Here is a 22,298-nt window from a genome sequence, read left to right on the forward strand (position 1 = left end):
GTCAAAAGAAAAAATTCCAAGAAAAACACAAGTCAAATAGCTTTAAAATCTGAATGTGATCTGGCGAGGTGACATATCCCAGAGTTAGACCCTGAGTTTGACGAATGCTATATTAGCCTCCTGCAACCCTAATCACCAACAAATTAATTTAAATTATATTCATATCGTATCTCACACCTAGGAAACTGTTCGGTATGGGACTGGTGGCCGACTCCTGGTGCACTTTATGCTCTCTAACAGCCACCGGCACAGTCTGGGATTGCCCACCAGTAGCCCATTTTTGGAAATATATAGCAGCTAAACTCTCGGGCATCTGTAATATATATCGATTCCACTCACGGCAGCAACATTACTTCTAAACGATATATCTTTACTACCAACATCCATACAACAGAAAATAATTATTCTGGCAGGGGTTACAGCAGCCAAAAAGCGTATCGCTATGAGATGGAAAGAACCTGAGAAGCTCACAGTAATTAACTGGTCCCTGACATTGCTGGACGTTATTTATTTGGAGATCTCGACTGCTTGTGTGGTTGGGGTGGGACAAGCAGTGCAGGTATTGAATTGTGGTCAAGGGCACAATATAGCCGCGGAGTGAAGGTGGGGTGTTGATCCTGGGGGATCCGGCGGTCTTGGGGGGGGGGGGGGGGGGGGGGGAGAGGAAATGTCCAATGTCTAATGTCTTTTGTGTTGTTTTTATTTTTATTTGGTATTATTTTGTATATTTAGTTAAGTTTTGATCTGTAGGTATTTATTATTTCTCATAGTCTTGTCATTATTATTATTGTTGTTATTATTGATTGTGTTGTTTGTTTGATAAAAAAAAAATTGATAAAAAAAAAAAAAAAAAAAAAACATTAGGCCTCGTTTACAACAAACATTCTGGCAAATGGCCTCCCATGATACAGTAAGAATATGACACAAACATGTCTAAGCTATATATTCTGGAAGTCGTCAACATAAATTCACAGTAAATCAGTTTTGGGATGACTTCAGCTGTCTTGTCTCTTGTTCGGTTCTCAGCCCACAACAAGGCGCAACTAGAGGGGTTCACTTCAGATCCCCTTGTCCTCGTGTGTTTATTTATACGAACTCCCCGCGGGGCCCCGAGGCGCCACCGAGCCGCCAGTGCGGCCAGTGCATTAAAAACACGTGACGAATCTCAATAACAAGTCTTCAATGTGCTGATTTTTTGAGTAATTGTCACATAAAGCTCTAATTACGTAAGTGAATTAAATCCAGAAATTGCTCAACAAGCGCGCAACACATCCACACCAGGCCTCTGCACCATTGCGAATTGAACTATAAGAGTGTAAATCAAATAAATTGTATTGTATAGCCCGAAATCACAATGAATTGCCATTGGGCTTCACAGATCAATAAGTAAGATAATAGAGCATTTTTTTTTAAAGAATCCACAATATTACAACACCCCCAGACTTTCCCCAATGAAGATAAGGAACTCCCTAAAACCTAGCAATAGGGGGAAAAGGGGGAGAAACCTCAGATGGGGAATTCAAAGGGGATCCCCCATCGGGGTGTCGGCGATATGAGTCAGTGTTATGGATGGAAGCAAACTAACAACTTCAAAGTGTGGTTCATCGTCTAAGTCTAACCAGAACAACATTGCACTCACCTTGCTACTTTTGCCAATATCGCTGCCCATCACATTACTTGGAATAACTCGAATAAAGTACAGGATATCACATAATGATGAGATATTATTCCTTATGCGCCCTTCGTTCGGAAGCGCGCGGCTCCCAGCCTGCTGTCACCACTGCCGTGTTGTTATTATTATTATTATTACTACGACTCTCTCGATGGCGGGTCTGGTCCATCGGGCGTGAGATCATCCCGAGAGGAGACGAAGAAGAACAACCTCTTGGACGGATGAGATTCTCCCAGCCTGTAGAGGGCTCGATTCCGCTCCAGTTAGGACTGTCAGAATGATCAATCACCCCCTCACTCCCTTCCCTAGTTTGCATTTGTACTTTCGTTTGTATATTTTGTACAGTGTTTGGCCTTTATTCTTTTTACTGTATGAAGCACAATCTCAGGGGGCTCATATACAGACCCAAGCATTTCACAGAGTACAGCAACTTGCAATGGGCCTGGTCTACAAGATACACTACACGACTAAGGTACCCATGTACATGTCAAAATACTTCCCAAAGGTCAGTGAATACCACGACACCAGAGGAAGCTCAACAAATCATGTTAAACCCAGATTCGGCTCAAACAAGGGACTAAACACGTTTTGCAATTATGCCACAACAATGTGGAACGCCCTACCCAAAGCTGTAAAGGAATGTGAATCCATACCCACATCCAAAACCACTCTAAAAGAGCACCTACGGGAGGCTGCAATTCTAAACTGGCCACCGTAAATGTCCAAACCCCCCACCCCCTCCTAATAGACAGTCTCCTCCCCACCGTATGTATATATTCTCTCCCAACCGTATGTATATTTCTCTCCCACCCACCCACCCCCTCCTAATGTACAGTCTCCTCCCCATCATATGTATACTCTGTCAGGACCTATGGGTAACACTAACAGTACTGTATATTTGCATATCATATGTCACAAATGTAACAGTACTATATACCTGCTGTATGTCATGTATGTCCCTATGCCATAAATGTCATGTCATGTATGTTGTGTATGTCATAAATGTCACTATGAATTGAAAATGGGGGACCCTGATGTAAACAAGACAAACGTCTTTCTCTGGTCTGCATCCCCTTAACAATTGTGTGTATTGAGCCGTACTGTATTGTACCCATTCTGCAATCTGTTAAATAAAGTTTTCATTCATTCATTAATTCATTCACTGTAATGTACGTACATGTACCTTATATATGACAAATAAAACAAAACTTGAACTAAACAACTGTCCACCTATGAGAACATCAGAATAATTCAGAACATCGGAATAATTCACACATACAAGAAGTCACGTGAGACAAAATACTTTTATTGACGGATAAACAATAATAAGCAGTTTTTGACAGAGATGAAAACACTTTTCCATTTCAAACCATTCATTCCACAGAAATTTATCAACATGCTTTTTTTTAATGAACTGGAAAATGCGTTGTATTCTCTCACCATCATAATCAGATAGTTGGATCATAAGAGTGAAAACTGAAAGATATGCAAGTTAATCTATTCTGATAGAACAGTGAAATAACTCAATCCACCTGAGCTATACATTTAATTGGAATATTTAAATTCCCCCCCCCCCACCCCATGAAGCCCTGACTGAGACAACATTACTTAGTGACAGTAATTAAACAGAAAGACAAAACACGCTTACAAAAATATCAGAAAATACTTTGCATCAAAAGTGCTTTAGTGTTAAAATTACAAAACATCACTCTGCTGTTAGCGGCAGCATCATTCTGAATTCTTTTTTGCCATAACTATCAATGCCACCAGAACAAGTGCCATCATTTATTACACATTAATATATTTCCGTTTGCCGTGTTCTTGATATATTGCATGTGTGAGAGGTACAATAACTCCAGCCAGCTGAGAGATACAGTATAGGTAGAAACTAAGCTAGCGTGTGGTCATTTTATAATAATAATAATAATAATAATAATAATAATAATAGGCTTTCCTGTCAAAGTGACAATCACACAGGCGTGTACAACATTACAGTATGTCCTCAGCTAAATTTGGGATAAGAAGCATACAGTGCTAGAATAGATTTAAGGTATTAATAGGGCGACTCTCAATCTCATATCGGAGAGAGTTTAAGTGGTTCTTCAAGGTGCATCGAACAGAGTTCAAATACAATCGATCAGATTTAAACAGGTTCGATGATGAACAGCGTTCCCTGAGCCAGCAGGAAAAGGTGAGCTCTATTTCTCACATGTGTAGGAACAAAAAACACGAAGTAAACAAACAGTGAAATGCTAACCTGGTTATTAACACATTGTGCGCCAAAAACGTGTATACTCGTTATTGCCCGCCATGCGTTGTGCGCCAACAACGAATAAACTCGTTTTGGGATCAATATTTCATTTTTTCGCCATGGCATTCATAATTCATCCAGCCTCCCTCCGCTGCTGCAGCTGGACCCTGTCTGATATTGCAACGCCTCAAACCGCCGCCTGGTGGATGTCGGGCGAGTTACACTCCAAGCCAAACCGGAAGTGGCGCTCGGTGCATCGAGGAAATTCCTCCGGCAGTAATATCTTGTATCGTGGATCTAGATACACACTTGAGTGCATTGGGATCGCTTTCGAAACGCAATAATCAATATGATTTCGGCGTTTATTGCGTCATACAAACGGGAAATGGATCTAGCAGATCGACGTCAAATAATTGGAATATTTTTCCTCCAGTCTCATCGGCGAACGGTAAGAGAAATCCAACGTTATTTTCAGCCCGATTGTTTATTCATTTCACGGCAATCCATCTGATCAACGTATCAACCCATAGTAAAAAAAGACGCTACTGACGATCAAGGAATTATAAACAACCCCCTCCCCTCTTTCCTTCACGCATGATGAAGCATAATGTATACCGATCATATACATTTGAATTTTTTAATATAGTGTGTATAGGAAAGAAACACCAATCGATAATCTATCATATGCGTCGGGGCCTATAACTCGCGTTATAAGAATTACTGCAGAAAACCTTAAAAACATACTTATATTCACGACGGTATTAACACGACAATGTATGAATGAACAAATTTAACGTTCCCACATCCGGAACGATAGATACCCGATGTTGAATGGGCCATAGTAATGTCGATATAGCTATAATATTTAAAAAGTTATAGCCCTGCAAAGAAGGTAAACATCTCCATAGGGTTACAGCACTGGCAGACTGGGCCCAAGGATGGGTACAATCGCATGGCGGACAATGTGTTAACGCAAAGCAACATGAATTGGTCTTTTAAATTATTTTCTCTGAAAATTAAAGATTGTATATGAAATGCAAAAAGACCTGGTTTTAATGGCACAAAAACAAAAATATGTATTTGTTTTGGTCAAAATGACACTGATAATCCTGGAACGGTTTTAATTTACTCCCCTATGGGGGAATCTTACCCAGGTATTATGATATAAATTCTGAGAAATGTCTGGTCTCATAAAAAAAGAAAAAGGAGGAGGTCTAGGACATGGTTTTAAGATCAGCAGGCTCATACGTAAGGCATAAAGAGGAGGGGAGTCCACACCGTTTAGATCTGTTCGCCCTGTTACCAGACAGCCGCTTCAGGTTCATCGTACAAGAGCGTGTCCAGACCAGGCTATAGACTGATATTCTGACACTAAAACAGTCTCTACTCTCCCCAGTGCCCTAAACGAGGGAGTGTGGTAGCTGCCATAGTGTACGGTCAAGTCCAGTTTTAAGATGTGTGTGTATATGTATGTTACTTTCGCCGGTGGAAGATGCTCTTCTTCGAGGACGTCTTGTCCCCTGTAGTGAGTCCGATGAGCAGCCTGGCCTTGTCGTCCTCCTCCTGCTGCTGCATGCTGTTGTCAGACTTCCCTTCGCTCGCTTTCCCCCGGGAGTCGGAGCCCATGAGTGCAGGCTTCAGACGCAGCTTCTCCTTTATCACCTAGTGCAGAGGAGAGAGAGAGAGACCCGTTCAACTGGCTGCTTCTCCTTTATCACCTAGTGGAGAGGAGAGAGACCCGTTCAACTCTCTGCTTCTCCTTTATCACCTAGTGGAGAGAGAGAGAGACCCGTTCAACTGGCTGCTTCTCCTTTATCACCTAGTGTAGAGGAGAGAGACCCGTTCAACTCTCTGCTTCTCCTTTATCACCTAGTGTAGAGGAGAGAGACCCGTTCAACTCTCTGCTTCTCCTTTATCACCTAGTGGAGAGAGAGACCCGTTCAACTCACTGCTTCTCCTTTATCACCTAGTGGAGAGAGAGAGAGACCCGTTCAACTCACTGCTTCTCCTTTATCACCTAGTGGAGAGAGAGAGAGACCCGTTCAACTCTCTGCTTCTCGGCTGTGTATGTTACCGCTATGCTTTGCTAACTTATATCACAGCCGGACAGATGAACATAGACTGAAATGAACTGGGAGACGGTACGTCATGTAATTTAATTGGACTTACACTTGTACTCATAAATGGTAAATGGTCTGCATTTATAAAGCAGCTTTTATCCAAAGCGCTTTACAATTTGTTCCTCACATTTTACCCATTCACTAATACATTTCACACACCGACAGCGGAGGCAACCATGCAAGGTGCCAACCTGCACATCGGGAGCAATTAGGGGTTAAGTGTCTTGCTCAAGGACACTTCGACACGCTGCCTGGGAGGAGCGGGAATCGAACAGGGAACCTCCGGATTACCAGACGACTGCTCTACCTCCTGTCGCCACATAAGCGTGTTATATTACCTAAACGTAAAATGCGGGTCACTGATTTGTCAAACACTTACTCCAAAGTTGTTGAAATGGAGAGTCTGTCTGTTCAATAATAATAATAATAATAATAGATCAAATTTATATATCGCCTTTCATAGAACCCAAGGTCGCTTCACAATCAGGACAAAAAATAGGGCTAGGGAAATAGGGGGAAAAAGGGGATGAGGGAAGGTAAGGGATAATGGACCTAATCTAAACTAATTGATGGGGAAAAGCCTTGGTGAAGAGGTGTGTTTTTAGAGCAGATTTAGGGGACGCCACGCTGAAGGCTCTGTCCCCAAAAGTCCATAACCTGGTGCGAGGGATGGAGAGGAGACCTAGATCAGAGGATCGTAGGTTCCGGGATGGAGTGTGCTGGTGGAGGAGATCAGACAGGTATCGGGGGGCGAGGGCATGGAGGGAGTTGTAGGTGAGGAGCAGGAGTTTGAAGGTGATGCGGAACTTGACTGGGAGCCAGTGGAGGTGGGTGAGGGTGGGGGTGATGTGCTGCCAGGGCTTGGTGTGAGTGAGAACCCTGGCAGCTGAGTTCTGAACATACTGGAGCCTGTCCAGGGCTTTGCTGGGTACCCCGAACAGGACTATGTTACAGTAGTCCAACCGGGAGGTGATGAATGAGTGGATCAGGGTCTCAGCCACAGAGTCTAAGAGTGAGGGTCGGAGACGGGAGATGTTTTTGAGGTGGTAGAAGGCAGACTTGGTGACGGATTTGATGTGGGAGTGAAATTAAAGTGTGGAGTCAAGGGTGACGCCCAGGTTACGGACTTCGAGAGACGGGGAGATGGAACAGCCAATGTTCAGACAATAATATACAACGATCTATACAAACTATACAATACAAGGTAAAAGACAGTGGGGGAAAAATAGGTAAGTAGCAGGCACCATCACTGCCATGATGAATCAAATGTGACTTGGACGTGAAAACGACAAATTTTATGTTCTAAACAAGATGTCAGCCCCCAGAAAATACACTCTTCGTTGAAATTTGGAGAAGTTGGACCAATAAAGAAAATAAATGATGGTATAACAACAGACTGGCGCAGGGTCGACCAAGTAGGACACCATGGCTCAACGAGACCTTCTGATAGTCTGGTGGTCATAAGAAGTTTTGAAAAGGTGAAAAATACTATCAGAAAATAATTACAGCTGAACTTTGGGTCTGCCCTGGTATGGAGCAGATGCAGAGCCAGATGGCTCCCATTCATGAACCTCAAAATATCCTTTACCTATAATTTCTTAGTCTAATTACTGAAGATAATACGATCTGCACAGGGAAGGGATTTGGGAGTGGCTTTGACTGCAGAGCAACGGGGAGAGGCCCAGGAAGGGGTGCGTACATACGGTCTCAATCTGTGCTCGACACGGCCTCGTTCAATTTAAGGGGCTGCATTGCCTGTATTTCTCGAAAGTCAAACTCTCTAAAATGTTCCCAAATGTAGATCCCACCCGTGACTGATACAGTCTGTTACCGGCATCTCTTGGCACACTCTTTCTGGCAGTGTCCCAAACTGTCCCGCTTTTTGGAGTTCAATCTTTAAAACATTGTCAGAGGTTTTGGTAAATGGTAATTCAACCAGATCCTGTGATGGCTATTTCTGGTCTAGTAGGAGACAATCTCTCCTCTAAACTCCAGATGAAATGGCTGCATTTATATAGCAGCTTTCATCCAAGGTGCCAACCTGCACATCGGGAGCAATTAGGGGTTAAGTGTCTTGCTCAAGGACACTTCGACACGCTGACCCGGAGGAGCGGGAATCGAATCGGGAACCCGCCGAGTGGCTGAGAGAGGCGATACCATCTTTTTTTCTTTTTTGCAAACCACCAATAGCAAACATGGCACTAAGCTCAGTGGTAATATAGAGGAATATAGTACGGTCGGTTATTCATTCTTATTCAAAAGTATATTGAATCAGAATGTTATTGGTGGATGACTGCTTCAGACGGATGGGATGCTCGTCAACAACTTATCTGATCAAAACCGAATGGGATCCTGTGAGCAGAGTGAAGGTTATATATGATGTTGAACGGAGAAATAATGAGAAAATCATCTCCACAACACAAAGTACCTACCTGAGCTAGAAGTGCTTTCCGACTGTCCCTCTTCACAGCCATGGCGAAGTCCAGCCAGGTCCAGGTCTTATTCTGGTACTCTAGACACGGCAGAACCAGGTTCAGGTCCTTCCAGTCCACACTGCTCTTCTCTCCCTGGGAATATAGTATAGTTAGTCGATTCTTAGTTAAAGAGCTTAGAAATGCCATACAAGCAAAATAAATATGTACTTTATAATCTATAGCAATACGTTTAGATGCTCATTATTTATTTATTTGTTTGTTTATTTGTCAGGGACAATGGAAACGAGACCATTGTAGCAAGTGACAATAACAAGATACAGATGTATTGCATGTAGGATTTCTAGCCAAGGCTAATCTGCAACCCCTGTCCCTGGTTAGGCTTTTCTACTTAAAAGTGGTCATTACATATTATCAGTACCAAAAGTAAATGAGTTAAATGTTTATGCCAATTCCCCAGGGTCAGAAGATGAGAATGTGAAAGGGATTACAGGCAAATAATGTGTCAAACTCGAGGCCTGCAGGCCAAATCCAGCCCTTCTGGCATTTTCATCCGGCCCGCAGACTGAATTCGCAATACAAGTGTCCCGACTTTTCAAGCAAACACTTAACAAAGATAACAAAAAGTGTTATCTGCACCTGCATCGCGTTTTAATTGAGTAAAATGCATCAATCTGCTTTCGTGGACCATTGGAAGAAGACCCAGTATTTAGCCTTCAGTTGTACCTTGTGTTTTTATTTACTTTCTCTTTTAAAAGCTCGCCAGTCATCTGTTTTCACTCGACTCAAACCGTGGTATTATTTGGTTGCATCCGATTTTACTTCATCAAGTGAATTGTTGCTAATTCATCATATCTACTCAGAAATCAAATCCAAGGAAATTATTGGTTTTGTGTGAGATATGAGAAAACCAAGGTAGAAAGAGATGCTGAGGTGACAGAGATAAAGTACACTAGTTCAATTCAAGTTCAGACCTCTGTTACTCTATTTCATTAGCACTAAAAGTGAATTTCCTTTTTTGCATTAGTAACTAGGTCTGCAGCAGGGGCTTATTGCCCTGTGGACTGAGAGATATATTTTTAACTTTGGCCCGACTTGGGCCTCCAGCCTGCTACACCTGGGCCTCCAGCTCTACTGGGCCACTAGCTTCACCTGGGCCTTCAAGCTCTACTGGGCCTCCAGCTCTACTGGGCCTCCAGCTCTACCTGGGCCTCCAGCTCTACCGGGCCTCCAGCTCTACTGGGCCTCCAGCTCTACCGGGCCTCCAGCTCTACTGGGCCACCAGCTCTACCTGGGCCTCCAGCTCTACCGGGCCTCCAGCTCTACCTGGGCCTCCAGCTCTACCGGGCCTCCAGCTCTACCGGGCCTCCAGCTCTACTGGGCCTCCAGCTCTACTGGGCCTCCAGCTATACTGGGCCTACAGCTATACTGGGCCTCCAGCTCTACCCGGGCCTCCAGCTCTACCGGGCCTCCAGCTCTACCTGGGCCTCCAGCTCTACTGGGCCTCCAGCTCTACTGGGCCTCCAGCTATACTGGACCTCCAGCTCTACCGGGCCTCCAGCTCTACTGGGCCACCAGCTTCACTTGGGCCACCAGCTTCACTTGGGCCTCCAGCTCTACCGGGCCTCCAGCTCTACCTGGGCCTCCAGCTCTACCGGGCCTCCAGCTTCACTTGGGCCTCCAGCTCTACTGGGCCTCCAGCTCTACTGGGCCACCAGCTTCACTTGGGCCTCCAGCTCTACTGGGCCACTAGCTTCACCTGGGCCGTCAAGCTCTACTGGGCCTCCAGCTCTACCTGGGCCTCCAGCTCTACTGGGCCTCCAGCTCTACCTGGGCCTCCAGCTCTACTGGGCCTCCAGCTCTACTGGGCCACCAGCTCTACTGGGCCTCCAGCTATACTGGACCTCCAGCTCTACCGGGCCTCCAGCTCTACTGGGCCACCAGCTTCACTTGGGCCTCCAGCTCTACCGGGCCTCCAGCTCTACCTGGGCCTCCAGCTCTACCGGGCCTCCAGCTTCACTTGGGCCTCCAGCTCTACTGGGCCACCAGCTTCACTTGGGCCTCCAGCTCTACTGGGCCACTAGCTTCACCTGGGCCGTCAAGCTCTACTGGGCCTCCAGCTCTACCTGGGCCTCGAGCTCTACTGGGCCTCCAGCTCTACCTGGGCCTCCAGCTCTACTGGGCCTCCAGCTCTACCTGGGCCTCCAGCTCTACTGGGCCACCAGCTTCACTTGGGCCTCCAGCTCTACTGGGCCTCCAGCTCTACTGGGCCACCAGCTTCACTTGGGCCTCCAGCTCTACTGGGCCTCCAGCTCTACTGGGCCACTAGCTTCACCTGGGCCGTCAAGCTCTACTGGGCCTTCAAGCTCTACTGGGCCACCAGCTTCACCCGAGGACCCCCAGCTCCTGCTCTACCTGGGCCTCCAGCCTGCTCTACCTGAGCCTCCAGCTCCACTTAGCCTCCAGCCTGCTCTACCTGAGCCTCCAGCTCCACTTAGCCTCCAGCCTGCTCTACCTGAGCCTCCAGCTCCACTTAGCCTCCAGCCTGCTCTACCTGAGCCTCCAGCTCCACTTAGCCTCCAGCCTGCTCTACCTGAGCCTCCAGCTCCACTTAGCCTCCAGCCTGCTCTACCTGGGCCTCCAGCCTGCTCTACCTGAGCCTCCAGCTCCACTTAGCCTCCAGCCTGCTCTACCTGGGCCTCCAGCCTGCTCTACCTGAGCCTCCAGCTCCACTTAGCCTCCAGCCTGCTCTACCTGAGCCTCCAGCCTGCTCTACCTGAGCCTCCAGCCTGCTCTACCTGAGCCTCCAGCTCCACTTAGCCTCCAGCCTGCTCTACCTGAGCCTACAGCTCCAGGATGACATCAGACACCAGTCCCCCACTGGAGTGTTCCACTACTGGCTGTTGCCAGATCGCCAAGCAGTTGGAGGAGTTGCTGGAGCGGGTCTCCCTCCTCACCACCATCCATCTGGAAGAGCAGAGACATCGGGAGACCATCCTGTCGGCTGACCTGAGAGAAGCACCCCCCGCCCCCAGTTCGGGTGGATCTTCTAGGGAGAGCCTATACAGGAAGCAGGGAGCCAAGCCCAAGCTCTCCAGCTCCACTCCTACTCACCCCCCTCCCCAGGCCTGGTCTAAAGTGCAGTCGAGGCGTAAGAGGCGAACCTGGGACTCTCGTCTTAGCCCTCCACCCCATGAGTCTCTCTCACTCTCCAACAGATTCAACATCCTGGAGAGTGTGGAGCTTGACCACCGGACACCAGGGGCCAAGAGGCAACGTCCGGGGTCAGGCTCACCCACTCCTATGGCTAGGAGCTGTCTGGGCCCCCCACCACAGGCGCGGGAGGAGGATCTGCCAGCTACCTGGATTCCCGGTCTTCACCCCCAGACTAAAACCGACCTCCTCTCCCGGGGCGTGGGAACAGGTGTTACAGCAGACTGGTCATGCAGGAATGTCCTTCACTGCTGCTCCTGGTACCCTGCCTCACTCTCTGAAGGATCCCTCGCCAGGCGCGGCCCCCTCCCACTCGGAATGGTAAACCTATAGACGGCAGACCTCTACGGAGACCCCCAAGGGATGGTGAGCCCTGCACCGCTCCCCCTACCCCTCCCTCTGTGCTTGTCATCGGGACTTCAATGGTGCGTCATGTGGCTGTCCCGAGGGCCAGAACCTACTGCCTCCCAGGAGCCAGGGTCTCGGACATCAAGGCAGCACTCCCTTCACTCATCAAGGACCATCCTCAGGCATCATCCATCATCATCCACTCCGGGTCTAATGACATTAAGTATCAACAGTCTGAGATATTGAGGGAGGACTTTAGGGCCCTGATCTCCACAGTCCAGTCTTTTAAGAAAGCCTGTATTATCTCTGGTCCCTTTCCCTCCCCTCGGTATGGGGATGGCAAGTACAGCAGGATCCATGAACTGCATATCTGGCTGAAGGGTTACTGTTGCCTAAAAATGATTCCGTATATAGACAATTTCGATGTTTTCTGGAGACGTCCGGAGCTCTTTGCTAGGGATGGCCTTCATCCCAACTGGAATGGAGCCTGGCTGCTCTCCGTGGGTATGGACATGGCTCTGAGATCAGCAGTGAGTGGGAGTAGGGAACTGGACCGGAAACATAGAACAGTGGATGTGGCCTGAAATGGGGTGAGTCCGATTGGGGTGAGTCCGATAATTACCACATCTCACCAAAAAATGGATAATACAGCTGCTAACACCACACCTCCAGAGACAATGGACAATAGCATAACATTCGCCATGGCATTCATAATTCATCCAGTCTCCTTCCGGGACTGCAGCGGCACCCTGTCTGATATTGCAACGCCTCAATACCGCCGCCTGGTGGATGATCGGGCGAATTACACGCCACACCAAACTGGAAGTGGCGCTGGTGCATCGAGGAAATCCCTCCGGCAGTACTATCTTGTTACGTGGATCAAGAGACACAATCGAGTGCATTGGGATCGCTTTCTAAACGCAATAATCTATATGATTTCGGCGTTTATTGCATCATACAAACGGGAAATGCATCTAGCAGATCGACGTCAAATAATTGGAATATCTTTCCTCCAGTCTCATCGGCGAACGGTAAGAGGAATATAACGTTATTTTCAGCTTGATTGTCCATTTCTTTGTTTGCAATCCATCTGGTCAACATATCAACCCATACTAAATAAAGCCGTTACTGACGATCAAGGAATTATAAACGACCCCCCCCCCCCCTTTACGCATGATGAAGCATAATGTATACCGATCATATACATTTGAATTTTTTAATATAGCGTGTATAGGAAAGAAACGCCAATCGATAATCTATCATATGCTTCAGGGCCTATAACTTGCGTTTTTGGAATTAAAGCAGAAAAGCTTAAAAACATACTTATATTCTCGACGGTATTAACACTTTGAGTGCCGGGAAACGCTTTACAGCGTCATTCCCGGCCATGCTCAAGTTGCCGAAGGACGCTTTACAGCGTCTTTAATATCAATATTTCAAAAATCTGTGATCGGATTCATATTTCCCCTCCGCTGGCCTGAGATCCACCAGGAGGACCCACTGAGCTCTCTGGCGGTTCAGGAGCGCCATCTGGTGGCCGATCGGTGCAATCGCCAAACAGGAAGTGCTGTGGAGGTTGTGCTGGTCGGCCATATTACTTCCGGGCACTCGGTTTGGCTACCGGCACTCTGGCTCGTCACAATATATAGCGATCCATTGCCAATAACTCGATAAACAACATGATTTGGACGTATATAGTATTATACAAGCTGGAAATGGTTCATCAGGATAAACATCCCATAATCGAAAACAGTCTACACCACGCTGATCGTCCAACGGCGCGAGGAAGATCCGGTAAGATTCAGCGTTATTCTTGAACGTGTTCCATATAAACTGTTATGATGAACATAGATAACCCACACTAGATGAATGATATAACGCTGCCCACGGAATTATAAACGATCCCCCGCCCATCCGGTCATCATCAGATCATACGTAGATCATTCTAGAAGTACGTCCAATTGAAATTTTTTATATCGCCCCGATTGCCATCAAACTGTATTTCATCATCAATATAATGCATTTGGGGCTATAGATCACGTTCTGGAGAAAGCTGCAGAAAGAGATGAAAACATACTTATACATTAGACCATACTTTACTATGAATATGTGAATGAAAAAGTTTAACGTTGCTACACAATGAACAATACATATAGGACTTTGAATGGGCCCTAATAATGGCAATGTAGCAATAGAATTTAAAAAGTTATAGCCATGCAAAGAAGGGGTACTTCTCCATAGACAAATAGAGCTGGCAATCTATGGTATATCATGAATTTAACCCATGGCACCCAAAGTGTTAACACAACAATGTATGAATGAAAAAATATAACGTTCCCACATCCGGAACGATAGATACCCGATGTTGAATGGGCCATAGTAATGTCAATATAGCTATAATATTTAAAAGGTTATAACCAAGTCTCGGTTGACTGAGCACATTCTTCATCAGGATATCTACTAATATAGCCAATTGGCGTCTACGAACTTGTGACAGACTTTTTGCGTCCTCCCGGCATGCTGTATCGTTTCATCTATACAGAGAAAAGTGAGTATATAGACTGGTCGACCAAAAATGTATGGAAAGGAATTAAAATCTTCCCGCTTTTCTCTGTGCCAGGTGAATATTACAGAATGTTGTCAAATATTGAGATCATGGCTGAGTAAGAATAATGTGCATTAATATATCTGATCTGTATTGAGAATCGTTACCAGGGCGCGCGTGCACCTGGGTCCTTATCAGGCGGTTCTGAAAGGATGGGTTATATGTGCTAGTCCCAAAAGTTTAGGCACAAAGGTTGAAGTGCTATTCCAGGTCGAGTCGGAGCCGACCAAAAGCTAAGGCACACAGTACAACAAAAGAAGATACGTGAGCTTATTATGATGTGATATCCTTGAAAACGCTACTCTGTTAAAAACGTTCTGTGATTCCTTTGCAAAGAGGCGGGAAGTAGGACCGAGAAGCTGATGGAATCATAATTAGAAATTACCAGAGTAGCGTCATAATATTCATTGTTTCAACCTCAAACTAAGCTCACAATCTCTTCCATTCCTGAAAACGATGTATTTTGGATTAAATTAACCAATTGATCAATACAGATAGCGGGAAGATGATCACGCGATGTCCTAGTTAGTACATGATTACGCGATGTCCCGGGAGTACGTAAATGTACATTAAACGGGACATCAGTCGCGGAAAGTACATTAAACAGGACGTTAGTCGCGGGTTAAGAGGCCGAGAGTATGATTAAAAGGTATATATAATCTAATATATCGCTGGTAAATTTCGAAGTCAGGTTCGGTCGTTATGATTTTAATAACGATGTGTAGTTAAATCAAGGGATAAATGCCTTGTCGCAACAGATGTTGGCCGACTAAACGTACAGCGATCCAATACAATCAGATATACACACACGTTAACTTATATGTATTATTGTTTGTTTGTCTGTTTAAGTCTCGTTCGTATGTGCACAAGTATTATAGGACCCGTCGCGTTGCTTTATTGAGCCAAGAACCGGCTGCGGATAGCGCGACGAGCATTGAGAGACGAGTTACCGTTATACAAAGAATAACATTGAAGTGCAGTTCACGGGAACAAACTAGGATAGTAATTTCCGGAACCGGCCCACGGGAACAACCATTTGGGGAAGTATAGTTTTATCGTTTCAGTTTGTTTACGTTTCACATATGCACAGGCGCGTTCATTCGGTAACAAAACGCTGGTATAGGAATTCCAGGCTATTGAGAGCTCGTGGGAAAAATACTGTATGAATTGCAAAGCGTTATTTCCGAGGCGAATGAGAACACACGAACGTCGCATGGAGCAATGACGTGACGCTATGCGCGCCGTTAAGTTATGATTTTATATTAAACTATCCATAGGCAAACGTAAAGTGTAATGTGCCCAAGGCCAAGGGTGCGTGAAATCCACGTGTAGTATATGTTTTATTTGTATATGTATGTGCGCGCTGCTATTGGAAAATGTTGAGTTGCGGTGGCGAGATGCAGGTTGCTGACGACACGTAACGGATCCAACGTCAACACAACAGCTGTCCCCGGTGAGTATGAAAATCATAAATATAGATGCATTGATTGATTGAAAACTTTATTAACAGATTGCAGAATGGGTACAATACAGCACAGCTCAATACACAATTGTTAAGGGGATGCAGACCAGAGAGAGACTTTAGTCTTGTTTACATCAGGGTCCCCCATTTTCAATTTATCAGGACATATGACATACATGACATACAGATAGTCAGTACTGCTACATATGTACATTTATGACATACCAGATTTGCAAATTCAGTACTGGTTGTGATAAAAAAAGGAGTCAAGAAAAGGGAGTCATTTGACGTAGAAACTGTACATACACAACTATCATCTCAGTTACAGTAAATTACAACTATCTCAGATCACTTGAGTGTTTATGTGCTTTAATTTACACATTATAAGTCACATAAAGCTAATTACAATGTCTGTTTCAGAATTATAATACATCTGTGGGCGTACCGGTCATACTGACCATGGGAGCTAAACAAACACTTCCGGTTCCCAGTATATGGCAGTACAGGAATTGTAGTCCACATAAACAGCGTTAGATTAGACTTTATAAGCTTTCAATGTTGAAAACTTGGAACACAAACAACATAGATTATGTTTAAAAGTAAGATGTTTAGGTTATATTCACTTGAGTTAATGTGTTTATCTAAAGAACCAATGAAAGATAACTAGCCCTTTCCATTGTAAGACATTTTTAAACATGATTCAAAATGTGTGGTTCCACATTCATATGATGCTTGTGTACATATGCGATATGATTGATAAATGATAACACTATCATTACATCCTAGGACGGGATGGATGAGAAATAGCTGATGTTTTGTTAAGCTCACAGACAATCAAGGAGAACCCACTCAGATGGTCTTAGAAAAGAGTGGAAAATTAACATGTGTTTGTATTTACAGATCTGGCTCTGGGTCAAGATGCAGAATGGGTGTAAATAATCGACGTCAAATAATTGGAATATCTTTCCTCCAGTCTCATCGGCGAACGGTAAGAGGAATATAACGTTATTTTCAGCTTGATTGTCCATTTCTTTGTTTGCAATCCATCTGGTCAACATATCAACCCATACTAAATAAAGCCGTTACTGACGATCAAGGAATTATAAACGACCCCCCCCCCCCCTTTACGCATGATGAAGCATAATGTATACCGATCATATACATTTGAATTTTTTAATATAGCGTGTATAGGAAAGAAACGCCAATCGATAATCTATCATATGCTTCAGGGCCTATAACTTGCGTTTTTGGAATTAAAGCAGAAAAGCTTAAAAACATACTTATATTCTCGACGGTATTAACACTTTGAGTGCCGGGAAACGCTTTACAGCGTCATTCCCGGCCATGCTCAAGTTGCCGAAGGACGCTTTACAGCGTCTTTAATATCAATATTTCAAAAATCTGTGATCGGATTCATATTTCCCCTCCGCTGGCCTGAGATCCACCAGGAGGACCCACTGAGCTCTCTGGCGGTTCAGGAGCGCCATCTGGTGGCCGATCGGTGCAATCGCCAAACAGGAAGTGCTGTGGAGGTTGTGCTGGTCGGCCATATTACTTCCGGGCACTCGGTTTGGCTACCGGCACTCTGGCTCGTCACAATATATAGCGATCCATTGCCAATAACTCGATAAACAACATGATTTGGACGTATATAGTATTATACAAGCTGGAAATGGTTCATCAGGATAAACATCCCATAATCGAAAACAGTCTACACCACGCTGATCGTCCAACGGCGCGAGGAAGATCCGGTAAGATTCAGCGTTATTCTTGAACGTGTTCCATATAAACTGTTATGATGAACATAGATAACCCACACTAGATGAATGATATAACGCTGCCCACGGAATTATAAACGATCCCCCGCCCATCCGGTCATCATCAGATCATACGTAGATCATTCTAGAAGTACGTCCAATTGAAATTTTTTATATCGCCCCGATTGCCATCAAACTGTATTTCATCATCAATATAATGCATTTGGGGCTATAGATCACGTTCTGGAGAAAGCTGCAGAAAGAGATGAAAACATACTTATACATTAGACCATACTTTACTATGAATATGTGAATGAAAAAGTTTAACGTTGCTACACAATGAACAATACATATAGGACTTTGAATGGGCCCTAATAATGGCAATGTAGCAATAGAATTTAAAAAGTTATAGCCATGCAAAGAAGGGGTACTTCTCCATAGACAAATAGAGCTGGCAATCTATGGTATATCATGAATTTAACCCATGGCACCCAAAGTGTTAACACAACAATGTATGAATGAAAAAATATAACGTTCCCACATCCGGAACGATAGATACCCGATGTTGAATGGGCCATAGTAATGTCAATATAGCTATAATATTTAAAAGGTTATAACCAAGTCTCGGTTGACTGAGCACATTCTTCATCAGGATATCTACTAATATAGCCAATTGGCGTCTACGAACTTGTGACAGACTTTTTGCGTCCTCCCGGCATGCTGTATCGTTTCATCTATACAGAGAAAAGTGAGTATATAGACTGGTCGACCAAAAATGTATGGAAAGGAATTAAAATCTTCCCGCTTTTCTCTGTGCCAGGTGAATATTACAGAATGTTGTCAAATATTGAGATCATGGCTGAGTAAGAATAATGTGCATTAATATATCTGATCTGTATTGAGAATCGTTACCAGGGCGCGCGTGCACCTGGGTCCTTATCAGGCGGTTCTGAAAGGATGGGTTATATGTGCTAGTCCCAAAAGTTTAGGCACAAAGGTTGAAGTGCTATTCCAGGTCGAGTCGGAGCCGACCAAAAGCTAAGGCACACAGTACAACAAAAGAAGATACGTGAGCTTATTATGATGTGATATCCTTGAAAACGCTACTCTGTTAAAAACGTTCTGTGATTCCTTTGCAAAGAGGCGGGAAGTAGGACCGAGAAGCTGATGGAATCATAATTAGAAATTACCAGAGTAGCGTCATAATATTCATTGTTTCAACCTCAAACTAAGCTCACAATCTCTTCCATTCCTGAAAACGATGTATTTTGGATTAAATTAACCAATTGATCAATACAGATAGCGGGAAGATGATCACGCGATGTCCTAGTTAGTACATGATTACGCGATGTCCCGGGAGTACGTAAATGTACATTAAACGGGACATCAGTCGCGGAAAGTACATTAAACAGGACGTTAGTCGCGGGTTAAGAGGCCGAGAGTATGATTAAAAGGTATATATAATCTAATATATCGCTGGTAAATTTCGAAGTCAGGTTCGGTCGTTATGATTTTAATAACGATGTGTAGTTAAATCAAGGGATAAATGCCTTGTCGCAACAGATGTTGGCCGACTAAACGTACAGCGATCCAATACAATCAGATATACACACACGTTAACTTATATGTATTATTGTTTGTTTGTCTGTTTAAGTCTCGTTCGTATGTGCACAAGTATTATAGGACCCGTCGCGTTGCTTTATTGAGCCAAGAACCGGCTGCGGATAGCGCGACGAGCATTGAGAGACGAGTTACCGTTATACAAAGAATAACATTGAAGTGCAGTTCACGGGAACAAACTAGGATAGTAATTTCCGGAACCGGCCCACGGGAACAACCATTTGGGGAAGTATAGTTTTATCGTTTCAGTTTGTTTACGTTTCACATATGCACAGGCGCGTTCATTCGGTAACAAAACGCTGGTATAGGAATTCCAGGCTATTGAGAGCTCGTGGGAAAAATACTGTATGAATTGCAAAGCGTTATTTCCGAGGCGAATGAGAACACACGAACGTCGCATGGAGCAATGACGTGACGCTATGCGCGCCGTTAAGTTATGATTTTATATTAAACTATCCATAGGCAAACGTAAAGTGTAATGTGCCCAAGGCCAAGGGTGCGTGAAATCCACGTGTAGTATATGTTTTATTTGTATATGTATGTGCGCGCTGCTATTGGAAAATGTTGAGTTGCGGTGGCGAGATGCAGGTTGCTGACGACACGTAACGGATCCAACGTCAACACAACAGCTGTCCCCGGTGAGTATGAAAATCATAAATATAGATGCATTGATTGATTGAAAACTTTATTAACAGATTGCAGAATGGGTACAATACAGCACAGCTCAATACACAATTGTTAAGGGGATGCAGACCAGAGAGAGACTTTAGTCTTGTTTACATCAGGGTCCCCCATTTTCAATTTATCAGGACATATGACATACATGACATACAGATAGTCAGTACTGCTACATCTGTACATTTATGACATACCAGATTTGCAAATTCAGTACTGGTTGTGATAAAAAAAGGAGTCAAGAAAAGGGAGTCATTTGACGTAGAAACTGTACATACACAACTATCATCTCAGTTACAGTAAATTACAACTATCTCAGATCACTTGAGTGTTTATGTGCTTTAATTTACACATTATAAGTCACATAAAGCTAATTACAATGTCTGTTTCAGAATTATAATACATCTGTGGGCGTACCGGTCATACTGACCATGGGAGCTAAACAAACACTTCCGGTTCCCAGTATATGGCAGTACAGGAATTGTAGTCCACATAAACAGCGTTAGATTAGACTTTATAAGCTTTCAATGTTGAAAACTTGGAACACAAACAACATAGATTATGTTTAAAAGTAAGATGTTTAGGTTATATTCACTTGAGTTAATGTGTTTATCTAAAGAACCAATGAAAGATAACTAGCCCTTTCCATTGTAAGACATTTTTAAACATGATTCAAAATGTGTGGTTCCACATTCATATGATGCTTGTGTACATATGCGATATGATTGATAAATGATAACACTATCATTACATCCTAGGACGGGATGGATGAGAAATAGCTGATGTTTTGTTAAGCTCACAGACAATCAAGGAGAACCCACTCAGATGGTCTTAGAAAAGAGTGGAAAATTAACATGTGTTTGTATTTACAGATCTGGCTCTGGGTCAAGATGCAGAATGGGTGTAAACACATTGTATCACAAAAGTTGAAACTCCAGTGATTTGCATCTGAACACAGACAAGACACAAAGTGAGACCAGATACAATCATTTAAATTGAGACCCCAAAGTAATCTACATTTGAACACTCAAACCAGCTGAGGACGATGTGGAGTGAAAGACAATGCAAATAGCCAGTCTGACCACACCTATAGAGACTCAACTTAGTATCTCCACTTAGTATAGTAAGAAGTATCGCTTTAGATGCAGATTTACACTTGGGAGACAAAGCAATGCAAATGCCTACACTCGTGACCACAGACTTGATGAACTCACCTGGCGGTGGATGGCAACAGAGAACCACTTAGTTAACATGAATCAGACTAGTGATGAATTTGCAGTCATGAAAGGCACCATATTTCCCATACTAACAAAATAACATAACTTGCATGCTATCCCCTCCTACTATTTTCTGCTTTATAACCAATAACATTCATAACTATTCTTTTAACAAACTAATACATTTCCATGACTGCAAAAAATATCAACCACAAATTGAAGCACAATTATCTAAATGTACAAGGTATACACATACATTGATCATTTAGCTGACACTTTTATCCAAAAGCGACTCACAGGTTCTGTATGACAGGACATCAAAAAGAGCACAACTCTATCAGCTGAGTAACAATGGTCATCAAAGTGTTGAGTGCTACAGTGTAGGTTAGTTTATTAGGACAAATGCATGACAGTAAGGTTAGTTAGGGTTAGATGACAAAACGAATGATTGTTTTTCATGCAAAATTAACTGGCTGTCTAGATTTTATGTTTTTTTCCCCCTATGCCATGATGAGCCACACTGAGATGTGAAGAACGCCAGAGAAGTCATGGCGAGGTAAGTATCCTGAGGCACACCCAACGCATCCTGAGGTAAGATCAACTTCAATTTAACATCACAGACTATTTTATCTAATTCAAGACTTTGGCCATTCATTTACAATTTTATTTAAAGCCTAATGCTGTAAGATCTAGGTAGATCTAGTTAGATACAAGATCTGATAAGATTGTAGTGAATGTGACCTTCTTGACACAAGGAATCACTGCTAATGCAATTGGCTTGCATTTCCTATTTTCAATTAAGTGATTTTATTTACAATAAATTGAATTAACCCTAAATGATTTTCCTCTGTAGCAGAAAGGCGTTGAATCATTTATGTGAGGAGTTTTCTAAGGCAGTTTTCATCATCCTCAGATCATGAATTGGT

At 43.9% G+C, this 22,298-nt stretch overlaps 1 protein-coding gene across 3 annotated transcripts in view; it reads right to left on the reverse strand.

The window, feature by feature from the left end:
• Positions 1 to 3,265: 3,265 nt before the first annotated feature.
• The window catches only part of LOC311235627 (bridge-like lipid transfer protein family member 2), a 72,125-nt gene continuing 53,092 nt past the window's right edge, over positions 3,266 to 22,298 (reverse strand). For all 3 annotated transcript variants that reach the window (XM_084323091.1, XM_084323090.1, XM_084323092.1), the window contains exons 39-40: positions 8,476 to 8,610; positions 3,266 to 5,585 (exon numbers count right to left, since the gene is read on the reverse strand). In XM_084323091.1, coding sequence (XP_084179217.1) covers positions 5,397 to 5,585; positions 8,476 to 8,610 — 324 coding nt within the window. In that variant the 3' untranslated portion in view covers positions 3,266 to 5,396. The remainder of the gene's footprint in view (positions 5,586 to 8,475; positions 8,611 to 22,298) is intronic.

This window comes from Notolepis coatsorum, assembly GCF_963971535.1.
Source record: "Notolepis coatsorum genome assembly, chromosome: 1".
Taxonomy (NCBI): Eukaryota; Metazoa; Chordata; class Actinopteri; order Aulopiformes; family Paralepididae; genus Notolepis; species Notolepis coatsorum.